Source organism: Vipera ursinii, assembly GCF_947247035.1.
Source record: "Vipera ursinii genome assembly, chromosome: 12".
NCBI classification, from domain to species: domain Eukaryota; kingdom Metazoa; phylum Chordata; class Lepidosauria; order Squamata; family Viperidae; genus Vipera; species Vipera ursinii.
The window spans coordinates 13,588,252-13,609,526 of NC_139525.1; the positions used below are offsets into that span (position 1 = coordinate 13,588,252).

Below are 21,275 nucleotides of genomic sequence, written 5' to 3' on the forward strand. Positions count from 1 at the left end.
GGATGCAGCAAAGTGAAGGCAGACCAATTTTCATAGTCAAAATAAGTGCAGAATAGAAGTTGTACCTGATCTTGGACTTACCTGAAGCACCTGGTAACCCTGGAGCTCCTGGTAATCCTGGAGCTCCATCTTTCCCAGGTAGGCCTGGAGATCCAACTGTGGTCCTTCCTGGGTCTCCTCGGTCACCTTTAAATCCTGGGATCCCTGGGACTCCTGTTGAACCTGGGTGACCTAAAAGAAGACTATGTTCCAGAAGCTATCCTCTCAATTCATTCCGTCCCCCCACATACCCGATAATCTGGTCCTTTATTTTCTGATTTAACTGCTAAAAACAGTAGAACCCAACTTTCTGGTTTAAGGCATCTTGGCCAGATAAGCCAACAGTCAACATTCCTGTTGGATTGGAAGAGCCATGGACAGTTTTAGAAAACTGTTCTGCTAGCATTTGTGACCAGGTTTTGCCAGGATGCCACCACTGCTTTCAAGGAAAGGAGGAGATGGTCTATTTTAATGGAAATTTGCCAGATGTGTCCTCTCTGACTCACTTTAGGCTTCAGCTCACATTGTGCCCAGCGAAGACTGCCAATTCTGGTTAGCAAGGATGGGTCTAACTAACCAACTAACTAACTAAGGCAGGGGTGTCAAACTCAATTTCACTGAGGGCCGCATCAGCATTGCGGTTGCCCTCAGGGGGCTGGGTGGGTATGGCCAGGGTGGGCATGGCCTACTGGGTGGGTGTGGCTAGAGTGCGTATGGCCTACTGGGTGGGCTCTACATCATTGGCATCAAGGGTGCTTATGGAGGACTGGGCAGAAGTGGGACAGATCTGGGGGTCTCTGGCAGAAGGAGGGTCTCTGGGCCAGGGCCAAGGCAGTGGGGGCCATTCCCTCACTGTTTCCAGGATGGCTTCGTGGGCCACATGAAACCACTTCACAGGCCGGATCCGGCCCCTGGGCCTTGTGTTTGACATGTCTGAACTAAGGGGTTCAGCGGGGAAGGCTTTTTAACTTAACGTAGGTAGGTAATCCACAAGAACACGGTGGTTGGACACCATCAAAGCTGACACCAGACGGAGAATAGAAAAGCTCAAAAAAAGTAGTGCAAGATCGAAAGATGTGGAGAGACCTGGCCCACAGAATCAACTGAACGGATAAAATCCTCGTCCTCAACAGATGAAACTGGGTCAGTGAAGACAGAAGGACAACAGAAATACACTGGGAAGGAGGAGTGGATGGATGGAGATGATTTCACTGATTCTTTCCAGAAATTAAGCAAAGGATGTCAGGTGGATGAAAAACCTACTCCAAATATCAGTAAACTATACACTGCCCCCCATTTCCTACTTTTCCCCACCAATATGTGAAGCATGTTAAAAGTTCCTCTAGGTCCTTCTTCCTCGTTTCCTTGTGTTTTTCTCCTTGTGAGACATTATCTTCCACAATCATGATGGCCGTGTCTTTCCAGAGACATTTAATTTTAATTTAATTTAATTTAATAACACTTATATACCGCCCTTCTCCCTGAGGACTCAGGGCGGTTCACAGGGCAGAATAAAATAGCGAATACAAACATTAAAACAGGATTAAACAATAGCCCTAGTTAAGAACAATATAAATACAACGCTAAAAACCCCCAGAAAAATTAAAAAGCGAGAGATAAAACAACCCCAACACTCCCCCTCAGGCTAGGCCGGCTTGTACAAACAGAAATGTCTTAAGATCGCGACGAAAGGAGCGAAGATCGGGCGCCGTCCGGAGCTCTACCGGTAGCTGATTCCACAGCTCCGGAGCACCCACAGAGAAGGATCTCCCCCTGGGGGCCACCAATCGACATTCTCTGATCGGTGGTACCCTGAGGAGGCCCTCTCTGTGGGAACGCACAGGGCGCAGGGAGCTTGATGCCGGCAGCAGATGTTCCCTGAGGTACTCCGGCCCCATGCCATGGAGTGCTTTGAATACCGTTACCAGTACCTTGAATCTCACCCGGAAGGCAACTGGCAACCAATGCAGCTCACGGAGCAGAGGTGTAACGTGGGAGTATCGGGAGACTCCCAACACCACTCTCGCGGCTGCATTCTGTACCAGTTGGAGCTTCCGAGTGGTCCTCAAGGGCAGCCCCATGTAGAGAGCGTTGCAGTAGTCCAGACGAGAGGACACGAGCGCATGAGTGACTGTGCATAGATCATCCCGGCTAAGATAGGGCCGCAGCTGACGCACCAGGCGAACATGAACAACACTTCTCAGAAAACACCTTGGATACTTTTTAAGTCAGCTTCTGACATGAAGATATCCCTGGGATTCTCTCAGCACCCATGGATCCTTAACTAGGTTACCTGGAAATGTTGGAGGTCGTCCTGGCTGCCCAGGAAATCCTGGCAAACCAATAGTCCCCTCATCTCCTCTAGATCCAGGGTTTCCTGGTGTGCCGGGGTCTCCGGGAGGACCTAGGGTTTAAAAGATGGAAAGCAAATAACTTCAGAACTGCTCTTCATATATCCCACTTGTCAGACTAGTAGCCTTCTTTTGGAATGCAAGAATCTGATTTAGCTGGAGTTGGAACCCACAAAATTCAAGGGTGCCTAAACTGATCAGTTCAGATCTTTTCCTAACAGTATCTGGAAATGCATACGGTTGAAACAGAGACCTTTGGCATGCAAAGAGGTCCCTCAGACGTTCTACAACAATTTTCTTAGAAAGAAAAATGGGCATTTAAGACATCTTTGATACCAGGGAAGAAATGGAGGAAGACCAAGGAATACAGCTTGTGATGGGTGAAACTCTCGTGGTTCATTTTGACCAAACATGCATGGATGATTTAAACAGTGCCTGGCTGAGGAATACTGGGAGTTGAAGTCCACAAGTCATAAAAGAGCCAAGTTTGAAGACCCCTGCTCCGGTTGCATTCCCACATCCCAAGCAAACAGAGCCGTTCAGCACATCAGGTGGGGATTATGAGATCTGCAATGTGATCCATCTGGAAGGCACTCCTTGTGGTCTACTCTGATCTGAATGCCATGGAACCCTAGTACAGCAAGAGCAGTAACATTCACCTAGCTTTGAGCAACGTTTCATTCTCCTTATCGTACATGTTAAAGAAGACATGGATTTGTAAGGAAAATCATCCACCTGATATGATGGCACCACTTGTGTCAACAATTATTGGAAGGCCTGGTGGACCCACATCGCCAAATTCACCCTGAGAGCAAGAAACAGGAGGAAAAAAAAAGAGCTTCACAGCTTAGTTAAAACACTTCTGCTTCATCCAAAGTGTAACTTGGGAAGTAAGAGGCAAATACAAAGTGAGTGGGCGGGCAAGGCTGCATGACTGCATGCACAAAAATAAAATAAAAATCTCTGTAGTGCAGAAGACAAATCTGTCAGGGAGAAAGCCTGGCTAGAACTGTTTGCCTTTTTTAAAAAAAAGAAGAAAACATGAATTCTCAGCTATTATGAATCAAGAAACATCCCTGTAAATGAGACTTACTAGCCTGGAAGTGCCTTAAAAAGGTAAAGGTAAAGGTTCCCCCGCACATGTGTGCTAGTCATTTCTGACTCTAGGGGCTGGTGCTCATCTCCGTTTCAAAGCCAAAGAGCCAGTGCTTGTCCGAGGACGTCTCCGTGGTCATGTGGCCGGCATGACTAGACGCCAAAGGCGCACGGAACGCTGTTACCTTCCCACTGTAGTGGTCCCTATTTTTCTACTTGCATTTTTACGTGCTTTCGAACTGCTAGGTGGGCAGAAGCTGGGATGAGTAACAGGCGCTCACTCTGTTACGCGGCACTCGGGATTCGACCCGCCAAACTGCCGACCTTCTGATCGAGAAGCTTAGCGTCCTAACCCACTGAGCCACCGCGTCCCTTAGAAGTGCCTTAGGAAGACATTAATAAGAGAATCTTATTTCAATGTCTGCTTTCCAGATCTATCTAAAGTGAAGAATTGACAGATCAAGGAAGGACTTTGTTGGGTAAACAGAGATGTAGAAATTCATAATTTGCGAGCCTGGTTTGCAAGAGGAGGGAACTCTTACTCTTGAAATATATTTATTAATATTCCATTGGAAGTAAATCTATGTGTACGTGTTTTTATGTGCTTTTTAAATGTCTTGTTTAATATTGGTGTTTTTTTTTCCTTTTCTGGAATTTGCATTTTAACATTGTGAACAAAGTAGCACTTTTAACTAAAAGAAAAAAAGAGAAAAGTCTGTCCATTCACAGCTACCGTTCGGCTATTTCCCTGCCTTGTCTAAAATGATTTGTGCTACCTTCTTCACGCAGGAAGTTTACCTTTCCGCCTGGTGATCCATCCCAACCAGGAACTCCCGATTCACCCAGGACTCCCTGAATAACAATGACAGATGATTCAGAATGAGAAGAAGTCTGGGTTTTTCCTCCCTCTTTTCTCCTGTACTTATTAATTTATTGAGGAAAAAAAGACCATTTCTTCTGCACACTGCATAATACATTTGAACTGAGTGGTTGAACAGCAAGCCAGCAAACCAGCCAACTCTAATGGAAGACTCTGGAGAGACTCTTGTATACAGGAACTACTGCACGCCCATAAAGAGTCAAGTTGAACCATCAATCAAACTGAAAACCCCAATCAACCTCAACGTGACATTGGTGCCCTACGTAGCTTTTATACTCCAAAGGCCCAGCAGAAGAACTAAAGGGTCTCAACTGCCTTTTGAAACTCTCAAATAATCTAGAGCAGAGGTCCCCAACCTTTTGGGCACCAGGGACCGGTTCCGTAGAGAAAGGTTTTTCTGCAGACCGGAGGGTGCGTGGTTTTGTGTGCTGCCTGCATCTCACGGATGGGGCTTTGCTTTTTCCTGTTGACCGGTTAACTGGCATGCCACGGCTCGGTACTGGTACCCAGACTAGGGGTTGGGGACCCCTGATCTAGAGAGTCCAATTGTCTGCCCAAAGCCTTGATAAAATAGCCTTTCCTTTAAAGGATCAAAAAGCTGGGATCTCCTGTACAAAACTAGGCAATTTGTTCCAAAATGTTCTGCTGGACCTTACCCACTGCGGCATCAGCTGCTAGACAAATAACGATGTGTTTGAACACATGACATACCTTTCTGCCTATGCTTCCTTCAGGTCCCCTCAGTCCCATGTCTCCCTAAAATGAAAGAAGATCAAATGCGCTGATGAGTTATGTGCTCCAGTTCGACACCTACAGGTTCCTCCCCCGGGTTCTGTCATACCCTAAGCCAGTGATGGTGAACCTTTTAGAGACCGAGTGCCCAAACTGCAACCCAAAACCCCCTTATGTATCATCGGGTGTGGGTAGGTGTGGCCCATTGGGTGGGCGTGGCCCATTGGGTGGGTGTGGCTGCAGTGGTAACGGCAGACTGGGACTAAAAAGTTCAATCAATCAATTCCAATTTTGTGAGATCTTCCCCCCCAAGAAGTTGAAATTGATTGATTGAACCTTTTTTTGTTTTTTGCACATGGCAGCAGAGGCCTAAAGCAAAAAGGTTTTATGAAACCCAGCTGAAGGCCTAGGACTGGGGCGATGGTGCGCGCGCCCACAGAGAGGGCTCTACGTGCCACCTGTGGCACGCATGCCATAGGTTCACCACCATGGCCCTAAGCCATTTTCCCTAAGTCTTTGGGGGAGTCCGGCGTGCCTTCGAATGATTGCTAAGCAATTGGCCAAAAGTTGAGGACTATCTGTACAAATATATTCCAAAGAGCAAGATTTTGTGAAGCTTCTCACCCTGGGTCCTGGTAAACCAGGAATGCCTTTTTCTCCCTTTTCTCCAAAGCCCCAGAAACCCTAAAGAGGACAGGGGAAAAAACAAGAAACAAAGATAAGACTGATGACTCTATGTCTTCATGTAGGCTTAAACTTTTCCGGAAGCCAGAGCTCTCTGCTTTGCGGTCTGATGCTCACATCTCCACCTCCATAGTTCTCCCAGAATGCAAGAGAGGCACAAAGCTATAAGTAAGTCAGCAGACACCATGTTTAGGATGAAAGGACTGGATGGGGCTAAAAAAACAGATCATGCTAAATAATGAACAGGATAAGGTGTGTGCATATTTAGTCGTGCCTGAGTCAACTCATTTTGAGTCCAACTGGCTTAATTAAGCAGTTGAACAAAAGATCTGGATCAGCTCCAACTTATTTACCCAATTCATTCACATAGATTTAGATTTACTGTGGATAATCTTTATTGTCATTTTTTTCCTGTGGGCACAATGGCACACATTAAAAATGACATTTAATTGCTTCCTCTCAAAGTGTACACATACAAAATGCACATTTAAAACATACTGTATGCAACATATGTATAGACCTACAGCCTTACATACAAGTAACATATAAACATTATTCACGGTCGATCTTGAATACATAAACGAAGGAGGAAGCTTAAAAGTTTCCAAGGTTAATATTGTATGGAACAAAGCTGTGACCGAATCTGGATGTTCTGCTTCGGATACCATGGAGCCCACTCCCAGAAAGTAACAAGGAAAACAGGTCGTGAAGAGGGTGTGTAGTGTCCCAGATAATCTTGCGGACCCTGTTCAAGCAACCCTTATATGCTATATCCTGGATGGAAGGAAGGGAACTGCCAATGATCTTTTCAGCCATCCTCACCACTCTCTGCACTGTCTTCCTGTCATGCACAATGGATTTTACATGATTTACACAGGTCTCTTGTGTAGCTGAAGCCACTTGTAGCAGCATGAACCAGGTTGTAATAGATTATGGGCAGATAAGGGATTGCTATTCTGCAACAGGATTTAACATCCAATATACTACTGTGATTTAATGAGATACTTCTTAGAAGCACTCAAGTTGGACTCCTAAGTCTAGAATCAATTGCCATTTCTTATCACGCAGAGGATATTAAGAAGTCCATTGCCACCATACCATTGAGGTCTTAAATAACTGTCGTGACCACTGCAAGGGTTAACCTCTGTCAATATTATTGATCCCTTTTCCAAAACTGCCTAAACTATGGCCATCGTAATATCTTATAGTCCTGAGTTCCGTAAGTCAATACATTATCTACGATATGATATAAATAGGATATTGAATTATACTCCCCAAATATTAATGTTTTTATAAAGAACTGTAGGTTTATCAAGCCTGGGGATTCAGCAACGTATGTTATCTTATGTAAATGGAAAGAAATCCTTGCTCTAGATGTTAGAAGAATGGATTCAAATGATAAGTTCTTCCCTAATCTTTGAAACATCCCTTTAGTGTTGCATTAGAGTTAACAAGTGCATCTTTATTTCATTAAAAAAACAACAAAAGAATGGCAACTTCATTGATGCTTCCCCAGAAAGGAAAAAAGTGCTTGGAAGTACAAACTGGAATAGAATATAGGTTTCCAATATACATATTCATGAAAGTAAAAAGTTATGGTAAAGGTTTCCCATTCAATCATGTCTGACTCTAGAGTAAGTAAAAATATGCACATAGAGAAAGAGGCTGTGTTAATTGGAGGTGAGCTCACACACAATCAATGGCTTTATTATGCATCTTTCGTCTTTTTATGTTCAAAATAAATTCAAGTAAAGTTTTATCTATAAGCTTGAACCGCTCTGTAAGTACACACCCCTGATGACATTACTCTTCTGTTTGTCCTCCAACTCTTATTTTTTTAATAAATTTTCTGCATTACGACTCACTCAAAGGTCACATTAAAAAACACGCATCATCTCCCTTAGATAGTAATGAACATCTCTGGAATACCAAACCATTGACAGAAACCCCCTAGTTGTGCACCTCTTATTTGGAGAAGAGGCTGCCCGCAAGCAATTTAATGACACAATTAGTAAACAATTTACTCCATGGTTGCAAAGTTTCCTAAAACATTCTTTTCTTAGATTACAAAGACAGCAGCGGCATTCACAAACGTTTCGTAGGGGGTACAAAATTCATTGCCACCACCCAAGAAGGGACCAGAGGGGATGCAGGGGGGGGGAGTAGGGGGAAAGAGTCATTGTGCAGGATTTGTGCCAGATGCTAACAAGCTATAATAAAAACTTCTGTCTATATGAACTGTCATTGAAACCATCCTTCTGAACGAGAAGCATTTGTCAAAAATTCCAATTTACATTAGCGGGAATTTGTTTATGTCTAACAAAAGACTCAAAACAGAAACAAGCCAACAAATTATGCTGCCATTATTGCAATGAAACTGTACTAATACTGTGGGACTCATTATAAATGGCTTATTATCCCCGTGTGGAAACCAAGCTCATACTCAGACAATGACGGGGTGATGGGAACAAGGAGAAGACAAATGTGTGGTGGGAATATGCTCGGATTCTGCTCTTTCTCCTTCTTCCACATGTTCAGAAGGAGCAGGGGGACCCTTTTGCTTCCACGTTTGTCAAACGTGGCTTGATTCTAGATGAATGCCTGGGTTGGGGTGGGGTTCCTTCTGAACTACATACCCCTTCCAACCTCTTCAAAGGGGAGATAGGTCAACAAAGGTTTTGTCTTGTGGATGAAACATCTTACCGGACGTCCAGGAACTCCTGGTAGGCCTGGAATTCCTTTGGGGCCAGGAAGTCCCTGAAACAAACAAGTACAAAATCAAAACACTAAGTAATGTATCACTCAGCACTGTAAGATCTAGGTTTGATCATTCATTTTTACCTCTATTCATTTATCCCATAGATACATTGATATCCGAATTCTAAACTGTGGTTAACCATCACTGTCAATTTATATTGAGTCATCTTGTGAACATACAGCTTGAAGTTGCCTAGTTTCAAAATTGCTAAGACTCATCAGTTTGTTGAGTCTGAAAAACAGGACAAGGGTATCTAATGCAGTGCAGGAATTGGGTGGGTCTAGTTTAATGAAAAAAAGAACTAGGGCTGACGTGATAGCAGTGTTCCAATATCTAAGGGCCTGCCACATAGAAGACGGGGTCAACCTATTCTCCAAAGCCCCTGAAAGCAAGACAAGAAACAATGGATGGAAACTAATCAAGGAGAGAGCCAACTTAGAAATAAGGAGAAATCTCCTGACAGTGAGAACAATTAACCAGTGGAACGGCTTGCCTCCAGAGGCTGTAGATGCTCCATCACTGGAGGATTTCAAGAAAAGATTGTCCAGAATGATATTAGGTCTCCTGTCTTGGGCAAAGGGTGGGACTAGAAGACACCAATGTCCCTTCCAATTCTATTCTTGTGTTATCTAATACTGAAGCAAAAGTTCTCACTCTCTCTTGCAACTCTGCTGGGGAAGATAAAGTGTGGCTTGCCATTACGTATATGCAAAGCAACATGATGAAGTCAAAGAGCTGAGATTGGTTAACTTAAGACAACTGGCTTATTGGACACATGGTACATAGTACAAATCAAAAGCTACCATTTGAGTGCCGTCAGTGTTTCTTTAAGAGATTACATCTTCCACCTGGGTAAGCATAATCTCACCACCCAGAGATTTAGCTGAAAAACAGTTTGGTATGTCAACATTTCCACGGTAATGATTACAACCTTGGGCATCCTTTGGATTGCCTGTTGTCTAGGGAAAGTTGACATTCTCAATGACAAACATTCAAGAGTCTTACTCTTTCAAGAGTAAACATTCAGGATTCTTCAGAGTGGGGAAAACAGTGTTGGAAATCATTGATCAAACTCCACAGAGGTTAGACCTTAAATGAGTTAATCATCTACCGAGATAAAGAAATGTCCAAGACTGGCTTAAATTGCTTTCTTTTTTTTTCTTTAGGCCTTTTTGAAAGGGAGAATAATCACTTTTCTAAACAGACTGAAAATAATTTTAATTGTTGGGAGGCTTATGGTACATTCTCTTATCTTTGCTTTTTTCCCAGGGAAGGAAAGATTGGGAGGATAATACCTAAATTCTTAAGCAAATTCCTACTTTTTGTTAACAAAGAAGAATGTGTTAAATTTACTGATTCTACAAGGAGTTAATCTAGGTTCTGACCCTGAATTTCCAATTAATTAGTAGTGCTATCTTTTCAATAACAGCCCAAATCACTACAGTATCAAAGCTACAGACAAGTCAAGCCATACTTTCATTTAAGCCACATCTTAAATTTTCCAGGAACAGACAGACATTCCATACCACACCTACACATCAGTTTATTCCATTACTGAATGACAAATGTATCAAGGCATATGAATGTTTTCCTAGATTAGAGTCTGCTTCAAAAAACAAAACAGACCTTAGCCTGCCAAAGCTTATATCATAATAAATTAATTGGTGTTGCCCTGTGCTCAGCCATGAATAAATCTGCCTCTTTTGATAGCTTCAACTTTCATACTTTCTGATGCACGCTTTCTAACCATTTTTTGTGCAAGTTTGCAAATACTGAGCTGAAAAACAAGGAGGAACATTTGCGGGCTTGTGTATAATAGGGCTTCTCTGAATGTACAGGGTGTGTTTATAATTTCTTCCAACACATGCGTTTTTTGCATACATTTCCCAGGATGTTCATTTATTATATCCTAGAGTGGACTTCAGAGCCACATGATAGAATTTAGAAAAGTGAGGAGACTGGGGGGGGGGAGAAACCCAGCTGGTTTATTAATCTTGACTGTGCCAGTTCTCATTAAAATACGTACTATATTGGTCCTTTATAGCAGGGGTGGGCAACTATGGCCCCTTTACAACCTAAGTACTTCAAATGCCAGAATTCCTGAGCCAGCAAGTTCCCAGGTCATGAAGGGGCCATAGTTGCCCATCCTGCAATATAGGAGAGTTCTCATTTAGCGACTGCCTCAGATTGTAACCGGTTGCAGTTATTATGGTGATGAAAAAATAACTTTGCAACCAGCGTCTGCATTTATGACCTTCACATTTTTTTTTCTATCTCCACCTTCCTGGAGAATTTGCTTAAAGAAGCTGTCTCTGAGAGGGTGGTCTCTGAGCTTGATTGTGTTCTTGCAGACATTGCATTATTTATTTATTTATTTATTTATTTATTTATTTATTTATTTATTTATTGATGGGATTTATATCCCGCCCTATCTCCTGAAGGACTCAGGGCGGCTCACAGTAAAACATATAATAAGTGCATAAATCAAGATAAAATGAAATTGAGAACATCAGTGCAATAAAAAATTAGAGAATTTAAAAATGAATTAAAAATACTAAATATAAATTAATTAAAATGCCTGTCAGTCTAGGTCAGCTTGGTGGAACAGGTGTGTTTTGAGGCCGCGGCGAAAGGATTGGAGGTTTTGGGCTATCCGAAGCTCAGGGGGGAGCTGATTCCATAGGGTTGGTGCTCCCACAGAGAAGGCCCTCCCCCTGGGGGTCGCCAGCCGACATTGCCTAGCTGACGGTACCCTGAGGAGGCCTTCTCTGTGTGAGCGTACTGGACGATGGGAATTTGTTCCCGGCAGCAGATGGTCCTGCAAGTATCCCGGACCTAAGCCATGTAGGGCTTTAAAGGTAAGTACCAGCACCTTAAATCTCACCCGGAGGGCAACTGGTAGCCAATGCAGCTCACGCAGGAGGGGTGTAATATGGGAGTATCGGGAAGCTCCCATCACAACCCGTGCAGCTGCATTCTGCACCAGCTGAAGCCTCCGGGTGGACTTTAAGGGCAGCCCCAAACTAGGTAATAATATCAGTGATATACGCCACCATTGCAAATAGTATGGATACGTTCATCAACTCATCAAGAAGACATCCTGATCTAAAGGAGATTTTTCATTCCCAGCAGCCTTGGCTGATCTCATAATACTAATCAGATTAAGGCCTGGAGATATTTTGATGGGAGACTTCTTAGGCAGCCCTACATTATATGGAGAAATTGGGGGGAAAAAGGTCTCCAAAAAAGGTTATGTCCAACCTTTTCTTTATTATTATTGCCAAAAACCCTGATTTGTTGATGAAACTATGAGAAATCAAGCCTGACGTTCAGCATCATTTAAAAAAACCATTTTATTTAGAGTTTATCAATTGTTAAGGCCAAACCTTTGCTCCTTGCTGTCCTTTGGACACTCCAACATATTCTTCTGTCCCTGTGGAAGATGGAGGTCCTGCTAGTCCTGGCAGTCCCACATCTCCCTAATTGGAAAACATATATATGTTAGTATTTTTAATTGTAATATAATTTTTTAATCATTTACTGAGATGGGTGGCTATAGAAATTGAATGAGAGAGAGAAAAAAGAAGGAAGAAAGGAAGAAAGGAAGAAAGAAGAAAGAAAGAAAGAAAGAAAGAAAGAAAGAAAGAAAGAAAGAAAGAAAGAAAGAAAGGAAGGAAGGAAGGAAGGAAGGAAGGAAGGAAGGAAGGAAGGAAGGAAGGAAGGAAGACATCTTAAAAAGAATTAGGTGGCTCATGCCTTCATCACCACTCCTGTAGACAAAGCTTCTCAACCTCAGAAATTTTGAATTGTCCTGGTTGGGGAATTCTGGTAGTTGGAATCCACGTATGTTATATTGAGGTTGAGAAACACTGCTCTAGACTACTGCAGTGTGCTCTTCATGGGATGGTCTTTAAAGACTATTTGGTAACTTCAGGTGGTACAAAATGCAGTGGCCCAGCTCCTTCCAGGTGCATGCTGGGAGGGTGCATGCTATATCTATTTTTCAGGCCCTGCCTTGGATTCTTAGTTTCCTAGAGCCATGTAAAGTGCTGTTTTTCATCTAAAAGGCACTTTATGGCTTGGCTCCTGGTCACTTAAGAACTCCATCTTTCCCGTGGAGTCAAGCCAACCCTTTAGGTCATATTGGGAGAGGCAGCTGGTTGTCCCCCTTTTTCAGGAGGTCAAGGGGTCAAAGCCTGGAGGGACTGTTTATAATTGAGCTGGTTCTCTAGAATGGTTTCCCATAAGACGTTTGATGGGCTCGAATGCCCATCACTTCCAAAAGACTTGAAAACGAAGCTTTTTTTTTTTGAAGAATATTCGGAAGCTGATACCAATTTTGGAAATTGTAAGTTGCAAGCAGTGAACAAAAATCAAGCCTCTTCTCCATTGCCCAGTTCTATTCTTGACATGCAGCTTGTTTTCATGGCATGAACTTGAATAAGTGGCCAACATGTGGAAGAACAGGTATCAATCTTTTTAATCTCGCAGTGATCTGAGAAAAAAAGATATTTGGTGTCCTACTGCAAAACCAAAATGCACACCACTACTTACTTTTTCTCCTTTTTCTCCCTGGAAAACTAGATTGCTACTGCCCTGAAAAATAACAAAAAATAAACATCAAATCATTGTGATTTACACCCCCCCAAAAAAACAGGACAATTGAAACACAGAAGCATCCAAATAAGAGTCAAAAGAAATGTTCAATGGAATTAAAGCTTGTTTTCTTATATCTGTCTTCCAAAAGTGATCATCAACATTCACAGTTTGGGGGGGAAAAATAATAACGGTTTCCAGTTGGCTCTGGTAATCCAGCCTGGGACTATGAGGAATGAGAGCTTATTATTTGGTTTCAAAGGATTAAAATGCTTCTCTTTTCTCACACTAATTTCATTAGCTTGATGTCACACCAAAAGCGCTTGAACACAATAGGAATGGACAGCATCTCATTAGTTACGAAAAGCTGCATTACTCGGAATAACGCATATCTCCCAAATATATATTTTGAAATCCTAAATCTTGAGAAAGATCCGATTTAGGTAGTCCTCATGACCACAGTTGGGACCAAAATTTCTGTGGCTAACCAAAGCAGTTTTTACGTCCTTTTTTGCCATGTTTTTTTAAAATGAATCATGGCAGTTGTTAATGGGAACCACGTGGCTACGAAGCAAATCCAACTTCCCAAATTGATTTTCCTTGTTGGAAGCCAGCTGAGAAAGTCATAAATGTCTCTGGGGCAGGGCAAACTTTTTAAATGTATACCGGCTGCCAAGCACCTGAGTCTTGATCACGTGACCATGGGGAGGCGTTGTGATGGTTGTAAGTGTGAGGACCGGTCATAAGACACTTTTTTTCCCAGTGCTGTTGTTATAGCTTTAAACGGTCACTCTATGAATGGCTGTAATTCAAAAGTGCCGGATTCATTTAGAACTATCTGGTGGATGGATATCTAGTATAATTCATAATCATCCCAACTGAAGCTTCTGTGAGCTTCAACTAGTCCAACCCCCTGCTCAAACAGAACAGAATAGAATAATAGAGTTGGAAGGTCTTCTAGTCCAGCCCCTGCTCAAGCAGGAGACCCTACACCATTTCTGACAGATGGAAGTCCAGTCTCTTCTTGAAAGCTTCCAGTGATGAAGCTCCCACAACTTCTGCAATCAACTGTGGAGAATAATTTTTTTAAAAAAAATATACCAGGAGCAAGCTATTCTGAAACCATTTCTCACCCTCTCCAGCAAAGCGAAAGCCAACAATAATAAAAATTTCCGACTTTGCAACATTCTCTCCATCTTTAACGCAGCAAAACTGTCCTAATGTTTATCAGTAAGAAAACAGTACAATTTCTTGGACGGAGGCACGGACGGATGGGGAAGGGAGAATGCAGGGAAATGATCAAACATACTTACGACAGGTCCTGGGGGGCCTGGGAAACCTGGTGGTCCCTAAATTGGAAGAAAAGAATATTAATCAGATGTTGCACTTGAGAAACAAATGCCAATTTAGGTGTGGAGCAAGTAAATAAAAAGAGGGAGCTGTTGTTAAAAAGAAAAACAGCTTTAAGGGGACCGGCTCCTTAAATATCCAAAGTTGTTCACGGTGCAATATTATTTAGCAAGCAAAGAGACAGATGAATTACTCAGTAATAAATGTGAGCAGTTAGCTTGTGCCAAATCCTCCCTTGCATGAGGTGAGAATCTCACTCCTACATCTTTTCCTGGGCTGATGACCTTTTTAATATTTAATATTTAAGCAAAAAGATATAACAAAGGGGCAGATGGATCCCACCCAACTAGATCAGAAACCAAAGGAGGTGGAGTTAAATCCTTGTCCGCCTTGTCATTCTGCTTCCCTCTTGAGTCAAACAAGGGAATAATCTGGATTAGGGCAGTCTCCTAAGAGACTGATCAGAATAACAGAGTTGGAAGGGGCCTTGGAGGTCTTCTAGTCCAACCCCCTGCTCAGGCAGGCAACCCTATACTATTTCAGACGAATGGCTGTCCAGTCTCTTCTTAAAAACTTCCACTGTTGGAGCATTCGCAACTTCTGGAAGCAAGTTGTTCCACTGATTACCTGTTCTCACTGCCAGGAAGTTTCTCCTTAGTTCTAGGTTGCTTCTCTCCTTGATGAGTTTCCATCTGTTGCTTCTTGTGTTGCCTCCAGGTGCTTTGGGGAATAGGTTGATACCCCTCTCCTTTGTGACAGCCCCTCAAAATATTGGAATGCTGCTATCATGTCACCCCTAGTCTTCCTTTTCACTAGACTAGACCTACCCAATTCCCACCACTGTTCTTCGTTCTTTGCAAATGTTATGCATACTGCTCCCATATTCCAGTGGTTAGCAGAGCACTGAGATTTTAGCTCCTTTGACCTGAAAAGGAGCTGGGCAGGTAAGAAATTCCTGGTTCTCAGTCCCTGACCACTTTCTCATTAATGACTCTTGTGTATCACCATGATGGTGTAATGGTATGTGGAAATGACATTGGGAGAAAGAAGGAAAAGCCTGGACAACAGGCACCTGCAGGTCGTCCTTGACTTATGACCAAAATTTCCATTACTAAGCGTGACAGTTGTTAAGCTCCATTTTACAACCATCTTGCCGCAAATAGTGATAACGCTTAGCCCTTAGACTTATATACCGCTTCACAGTGCTTTGCAGCCTTCTCTGAGTGTTTTACAGAGTCAGCCTCTTTCCCCCCAACAATCTGGGTCCTCATTTTACCAACCTCGGAAGGATGGAAGGCTGAGTCAACCTTGAGCCGGTCAGGATCGAACTGCTGGCAGTCGGCAGTCATCAGAATTAGCCCGCAATGCTGCATTCTAACCCACTGTGCCACCAGTTTTAAATAAATCACTTGAAATTGTCAAGTTAGTAACGCAGTTGTTAAGTGAATCTGCCTTCCCCCACTGACTGTTTGTCAGAAGGTCGCAAATAGAGGATCACATGACCCTGGGACACCGGAACCGTCATAAATACGAACCAGTTGACAAGCATCTGAATTTTGATCATGTGACCAGAGGGATGCTGCAATGGTCGTCACGTCAGTGTGAAAAACCGTCACGTTACTTTTTCGAGTGCCACTGTAACTCTGAACGGTCGCTAAACGAATGCCTGTAAGTCGAGGACTCCCTGTAAAAGCCGTCTCAGCCCACAGACAGAGAGGAGGCCTTGGAAGCATTTCAGAAGAGACACCCCCCCCTTAGCTTTTACTCCCCAAAGTAAAAAGGAGAGGAAAGGAGAAATGCTTTCAACCTTGTAAGAAGATTCTGTTAATGTAACCTTACAATAAAGACAGCGAGTCTTCGTCGTTCTGCTTCTTGATGGGTCTCACTCGAAGCGTTAACAATGAGCTAATAAAGCAGCCAACATCTGTCAGACCACAAATACTGTAGATAACAATCGCTAGCTATTTCATACATCCTGAACTAGCTACAATGGCGGATTATGCAGGGTATCATTAATAACAACAAAAAAAGAGGATGATTTACCGGAAATCCAGGTAGCCCGATGGGGCCAGCAGGGCCTGGTCGACCTGGAAAACCTTTCAGTCCCTGTGAAGGAGGACAACAAAGTCAAGAGAGCATCTTTGCTGGCTCACAGGTCCTGCTCACCCCCAAATGAGTCGACTCTCTTCAGGCATCTATCTGCCTGCTGCCAGACTGGTAACCCAAACTCGTCACAGGGTCAGAAACACGACAATCACGTGTAATACGGCTGTTGTCGCTCTTGTTCTTAGCTTGACTACTTCCACGCTAAGAGGGTGTCTCCTGGAGCGCAGAATGCCAAGAGGAAGACGTGAATCTCTCCCGCAGGATAGAAAACACGATGCGGAAAGGAGAAATAAATTTCAGCATTTCTCTTTATTTGAAAAGGCCAAAAGCCAGACAAGAAAAAAAAAGGCTTTGCTCTGGAGGTAGGAAGGGGATTTTTCTGTTGTTTTTTTCCCCTTTTCTTCCCTCTTGATTCTCCTTTGTATGTTTCTTTCCCATCCCGTTGGCTTTTCTTTCAGCTAAACCCAGTCCTATATAAGCCTCTTATACATTCCTATATGAGGAATGTATAAGAGGCTGAGGGGCTGAAGAGTCTTTCTCATGGAAGGCAGTTGGACAACTAGAAGCTGATAAGATCTGTCTGTCTGTCTATCATCCATCTTATCCATCCTCTCTCTCTCTAATCTCTCTCTCTCTCCCTTATCCAATCTATCTATCTATCTATCTATCTATCTATCTATCTATCTATCTATCTATCTATCTATCTATCTATCTATCTATCTATCCATCATCATCTGTCTGTCTATCATCCATCTTATCCATCCTCTCTCTCTCTCTAATCCATCCTCTCTCTCTCCCTTATCCATTCTATCTATCTATCTATCTATCTATCTATCTATCTATCTATCTATCTATCCATCATCATCTGTCTGTCTATCATCCATCTTATCCATCCTCTCTCTCTCTCTTTAATCCATTCTGTCTCTCCCTTATCCATCCTATCTCTCTCTATCTCATCTATCTCATCTATCTATCTATCTATCTATCTATCTATCTATCTATCTATCTATCTATCTATCTATCTAATCTCTCTATCTCTCCATTCTATCCATCCCCCTCCTCTCTCTTTAACTAGATATTTCTGGGAACCACTGTCCCCAGAAGGATGTAAAAGAGTTAAATCAGAAATTCATGTAAAATGCACAACAGTGGATTTGTGTTGAAACTCGAGAAAGAGTGCAGACAAGAACAACAATAAACCCATGGCTCTCATGCTACCTGTGGTGAGGGCGAGTGGTACCCCAAACACCATCTTTTATGCCATAGTGACAAGGCACACATGACACCCTTGTGCCTTGCACTGGACACCTGTGTTAGCTGAATCTTCCTCTTCTAACAAGAAAGCTATTGTTTGTCCTTCTACCACACACAGTGTGGAACTCTGCAGGGGAATTTTGGACTGTATTCCTAATTGTAGTGTTTCCTCTCTGCAAACAGTTCAGTGGTTCTGCAAGTTTTGTAAAGATTGAACAGCAGTTAAGACAAATAAAACAAAATGTTTGGTTATTCTCATCCATCACCACCACCCCGAGCAAATCAAGACTATTTCCCTCCTCATAAGAAATCTATAGTGTGAGTTGTTGTGACAAGCAAGTCACCTAATGAGCTTCCATGGTTGTGGGTAGATTTGGGACTAAGGTTTTCTAAGGCAAGTTCAATACTATTATGCTGGAAGCAAAGTTGAAACTTCCGTTCTCTTTACTAATTGAGTTTTGCCAAAAATAATGCAACCCACAAGCAAGAAAAACAGAAATTAGAAGGGAAATGAACTTACAATAGCACCATCCAGTCCAGGAAGACCACTTTCTCCCTAATAATAATAACATAAAAACAGCAAGCCCTGAGATGAAACATGAATCAGATTGGCAGGGAAACGCTAGTATAGAAAAATGTTCCTTGTTAAAAAAAAATGGGGATCACTACATGCACATTACACAAGTTATTTTTGTCACCCTTAACGATAGATAAGGGGGACAGAGAGAAGTGTGTGTTTTTTTTTAAAAAAATGTGGGAGACAATAGCTTCCCCATCAAAAATTTAAATGCAATTTTTGTAGTTATGACTAGAATGTCTTGATTGTGGATTTAATTGGATAGTCAAAATGTTGGCAAACACCCCCCCCCCAAACATTTGATTGAAAATGAATTAAGATGATTAAAGAAATAAATAAAGCTGGATCAGGCCAAAGGCACAACAAGCCCAGCATTTTGGGTGCCACCAGTGGCTAAAAACATCTGGGCAGATTGTCCCAAGGGTACTTTCTTTCGAAAGGCAACTGGACTTGTTTGTTTTGCTTGAACAGATGTTGCTTCTCACCCAAAAGGCTTCTTCAGTTTTGACTTCTGACCTCTTCAAGCAAAACAAGAAAGTTCAGTAGCTTTTTGAAAGACAGCAGCTTTGGGAGAACCAAGAGCTGGATGACTGAGGATCTCCACAGATATCTGGGAAGCTTCCAACTTAGATAGGAAGTTGGTTGCTTTCTTCTACTGTTGAGCTCCATCAGCTTGGCATTCAAAAGGTATACGCATGTGTTGAATTTAAAAAGTGACTCCTTTTAATCAATCATAATTTTTTAAAATTCTTAGCTTCCATGATTAATCTGACACCTCATAATCACATTTATTTCATTATGGTCAATGACCAGCAAGGAGTTCTTACATTTCTAAAGCCAATTCCTCAAACTTGGGCACAATCTTTTTTGAAGATTATCCTCCCAAAAGAAAAAGAAAAATTGAATTGCTTAGACATGCCTCCTGCTATAGTTCTCTTATCTGGACATTTCTTACCTTCACTCCTTTAAAAATTCCCGGGGCATAAACAGGTTCACCTTTTGGGCCTTTAGGACCAGGACGACCCTGGGTATAGAAATTATGAAAACAAGAGCAAAAGCTATCCTTTAGCAAAAATAAATAAATTTAAAAAGATAGAGTTAATTATGATGAATGCAAAAGCTATCCTTTAGCAAATTTTTTTTTAAAAAAGATGGAGTTAATTATGATGAATGTCCTGTCGGAAAATCAGGAGGTAAAATATATCTAGGTAGATTTCCATGAGATGACATCAACTTGATGCCACATAATCCATCAACCCAACCCAACCCAGCCCAACCAATCAACCAGATATACATTGAAGACTTTATATGTCAACTCTTGTGTGAGAATGTTTCTTGGAAAGCCACCATAGTATTGCCCCTCTGAAGATAGACTATGCTACACACATTTCTGAATAAGTACCACTAGTATATGATTCAGATAACATTTTAAGCCATAATGCACCTTGAATTTAGGATAGCTTGTTTAAATTTTATTTAAGCAAATTTAAAACCAACTATCATTGTTTAAATCCAGCTATTGTAGCCTACCAACCATATATCATAGCTTAAAATACTGCTGGTTATTTATAGTTGGACTGTGGCTTTCCATAATGTATAAATCTACCCACTACCTTAGTGGGACTTCCCCAAAGAGGATGGCATCTATGAAGTATCTGTAGATACTACCATCTGCCTCTCAAGATAGTAAAGAGTTGACGTGATGTAATGTGATATAGATCTATGACTTTTTGCTTGGCTGCTAAAAAAAAAGGGAAAGAATTAGATTCGCCCTAATCTTTTCATCCCTTTACTCTAGGAACAGTTATAAAGAAAGTGGCCTTAGAACCATTCATAGTAATAACTGTTGAAGACAGTGTTTCTCAACTACAACTTTAAGAATTCCCCTAGGACACAGATGGCGAACCTATGGCATGCGTGCCACAGGCGGCACACGGAGCCGTCCCTGTGGGCACGTGCGCCATCACCCAACAGGGAGGCGGAGCCAGTTTGCCCTGCCCCCTCTCCACATGCTCCTGTGCTCTTTCTTTCTCTCTGCACTGACAGTCAGGGAGCAGCTGCAAGAGCTGGGTGGATCTGGGCTGGATGGTGGAGGCAGCTGCAGCATGAGTACAGGTAAGCCTCCAGGACAATCATTTTATGATGCTCCAGTGGCCCGATCCGGGCATCGGAGGCCTGCAAAATGCTTCTGCTGCCCAGATCTAGGGCTGCAGAGCGATTTCGCTCCCCCCAAGACAGCCGATCTGGGCAGCAGAAGCATTTTCAAAGCTTCTGGAGTTCGCATCCATGGCCGTGGGGCAATTTTACGATGCTCCAGAGGCCCGATCTGGGCATCGGAGGCCTGCAAAATGCTTCTGCTACCCAGATCTAGGGCTGCAGAGCCATTTCATTCCCCCCCCAATGGCCGATTTTGCAGGTCTCCGATGCCCGGATCGGGTCGCTGGAGCATCGCCCACTCGGTGGCCACGCCCCCAGCACCCAGCGATGCATAAGTGGGTTTCGGGTTGCAGTTTGGGCACTCGGTCTCAAAAAGGTTCGCCACCACTGCCCTAGGAGTTGAAGTCCATGCATCTTAAAGCCACCAAGGTTGAAAAACATAGGTATAAGATATCCAGACCTCTTTCCCAACCACTTATCTCAACCTAGGACAAAAGCTACATTAAGAAATACCGGTGGTCCTTGAGGGCCAGGGAATCCATCTGATCCAGAGACACCAGGACTTCCAATGGTACCATTGCATCCATCTAAGCCAGGAAGGCCTCTGGGTCCTGGCTGACCGGGGTGTCCCTGTTCAAAGGGGGGGGGGAAATAAGCAAAAAATTAATATTTCTTAATCACTTCTTAATTTTTAAA

General features: G+C 42.7%; 1 protein-coding gene across 1 annotated transcript in view; it reads right to left on the reverse strand.

The window, feature by feature from the left end:
* COL4A6 (collagen type IV alpha 6 chain) overlaps positions 1-21,275 on the reverse strand; it is a 76,938-nt gene that overhangs the window by 40,044 nt on the left and 15,619 nt on the right. Inside the window, exons 3-16 of the mRNA XM_083372301.1 lie at positions 21,093-21,209; positions 19,378-19,446; positions 18,366-18,401; positions 16,529-16,591; positions 14,449-14,484; positions 13,094-13,135; positions 11,926-12,018; positions 8,485-8,538; positions 5,722-5,781; positions 5,077-5,121; positions 4,284-4,337; positions 3,126-3,195; positions 2,333-2,443; positions 82-231 (exon numbers count right to left, since the gene is read on the reverse strand). Of these exons, the coding sequence (XP_083228427.1) occupies positions 82-231; positions 2,333-2,443; positions 3,126-3,195; positions 4,284-4,337; positions 5,077-5,121; positions 5,722-5,781; positions 8,485-8,538; positions 11,926-12,018; positions 13,094-13,135; positions 14,449-14,484; positions 16,529-16,591; positions 18,366-18,401; positions 19,378-19,446; positions 21,093-21,209 (1,000 nt within the window). The remainder of the gene's footprint in view (positions 1-81; positions 232-2,332; positions 2,444-3,125; positions 3,196-4,283; positions 4,338-5,076; positions 5,122-5,721; positions 5,782-8,484; positions 8,539-11,925; positions 12,019-13,093; positions 13,136-14,448; positions 14,485-16,528; positions 16,592-18,365; positions 18,402-19,377; positions 19,447-21,092; positions 21,210-21,275) is intronic.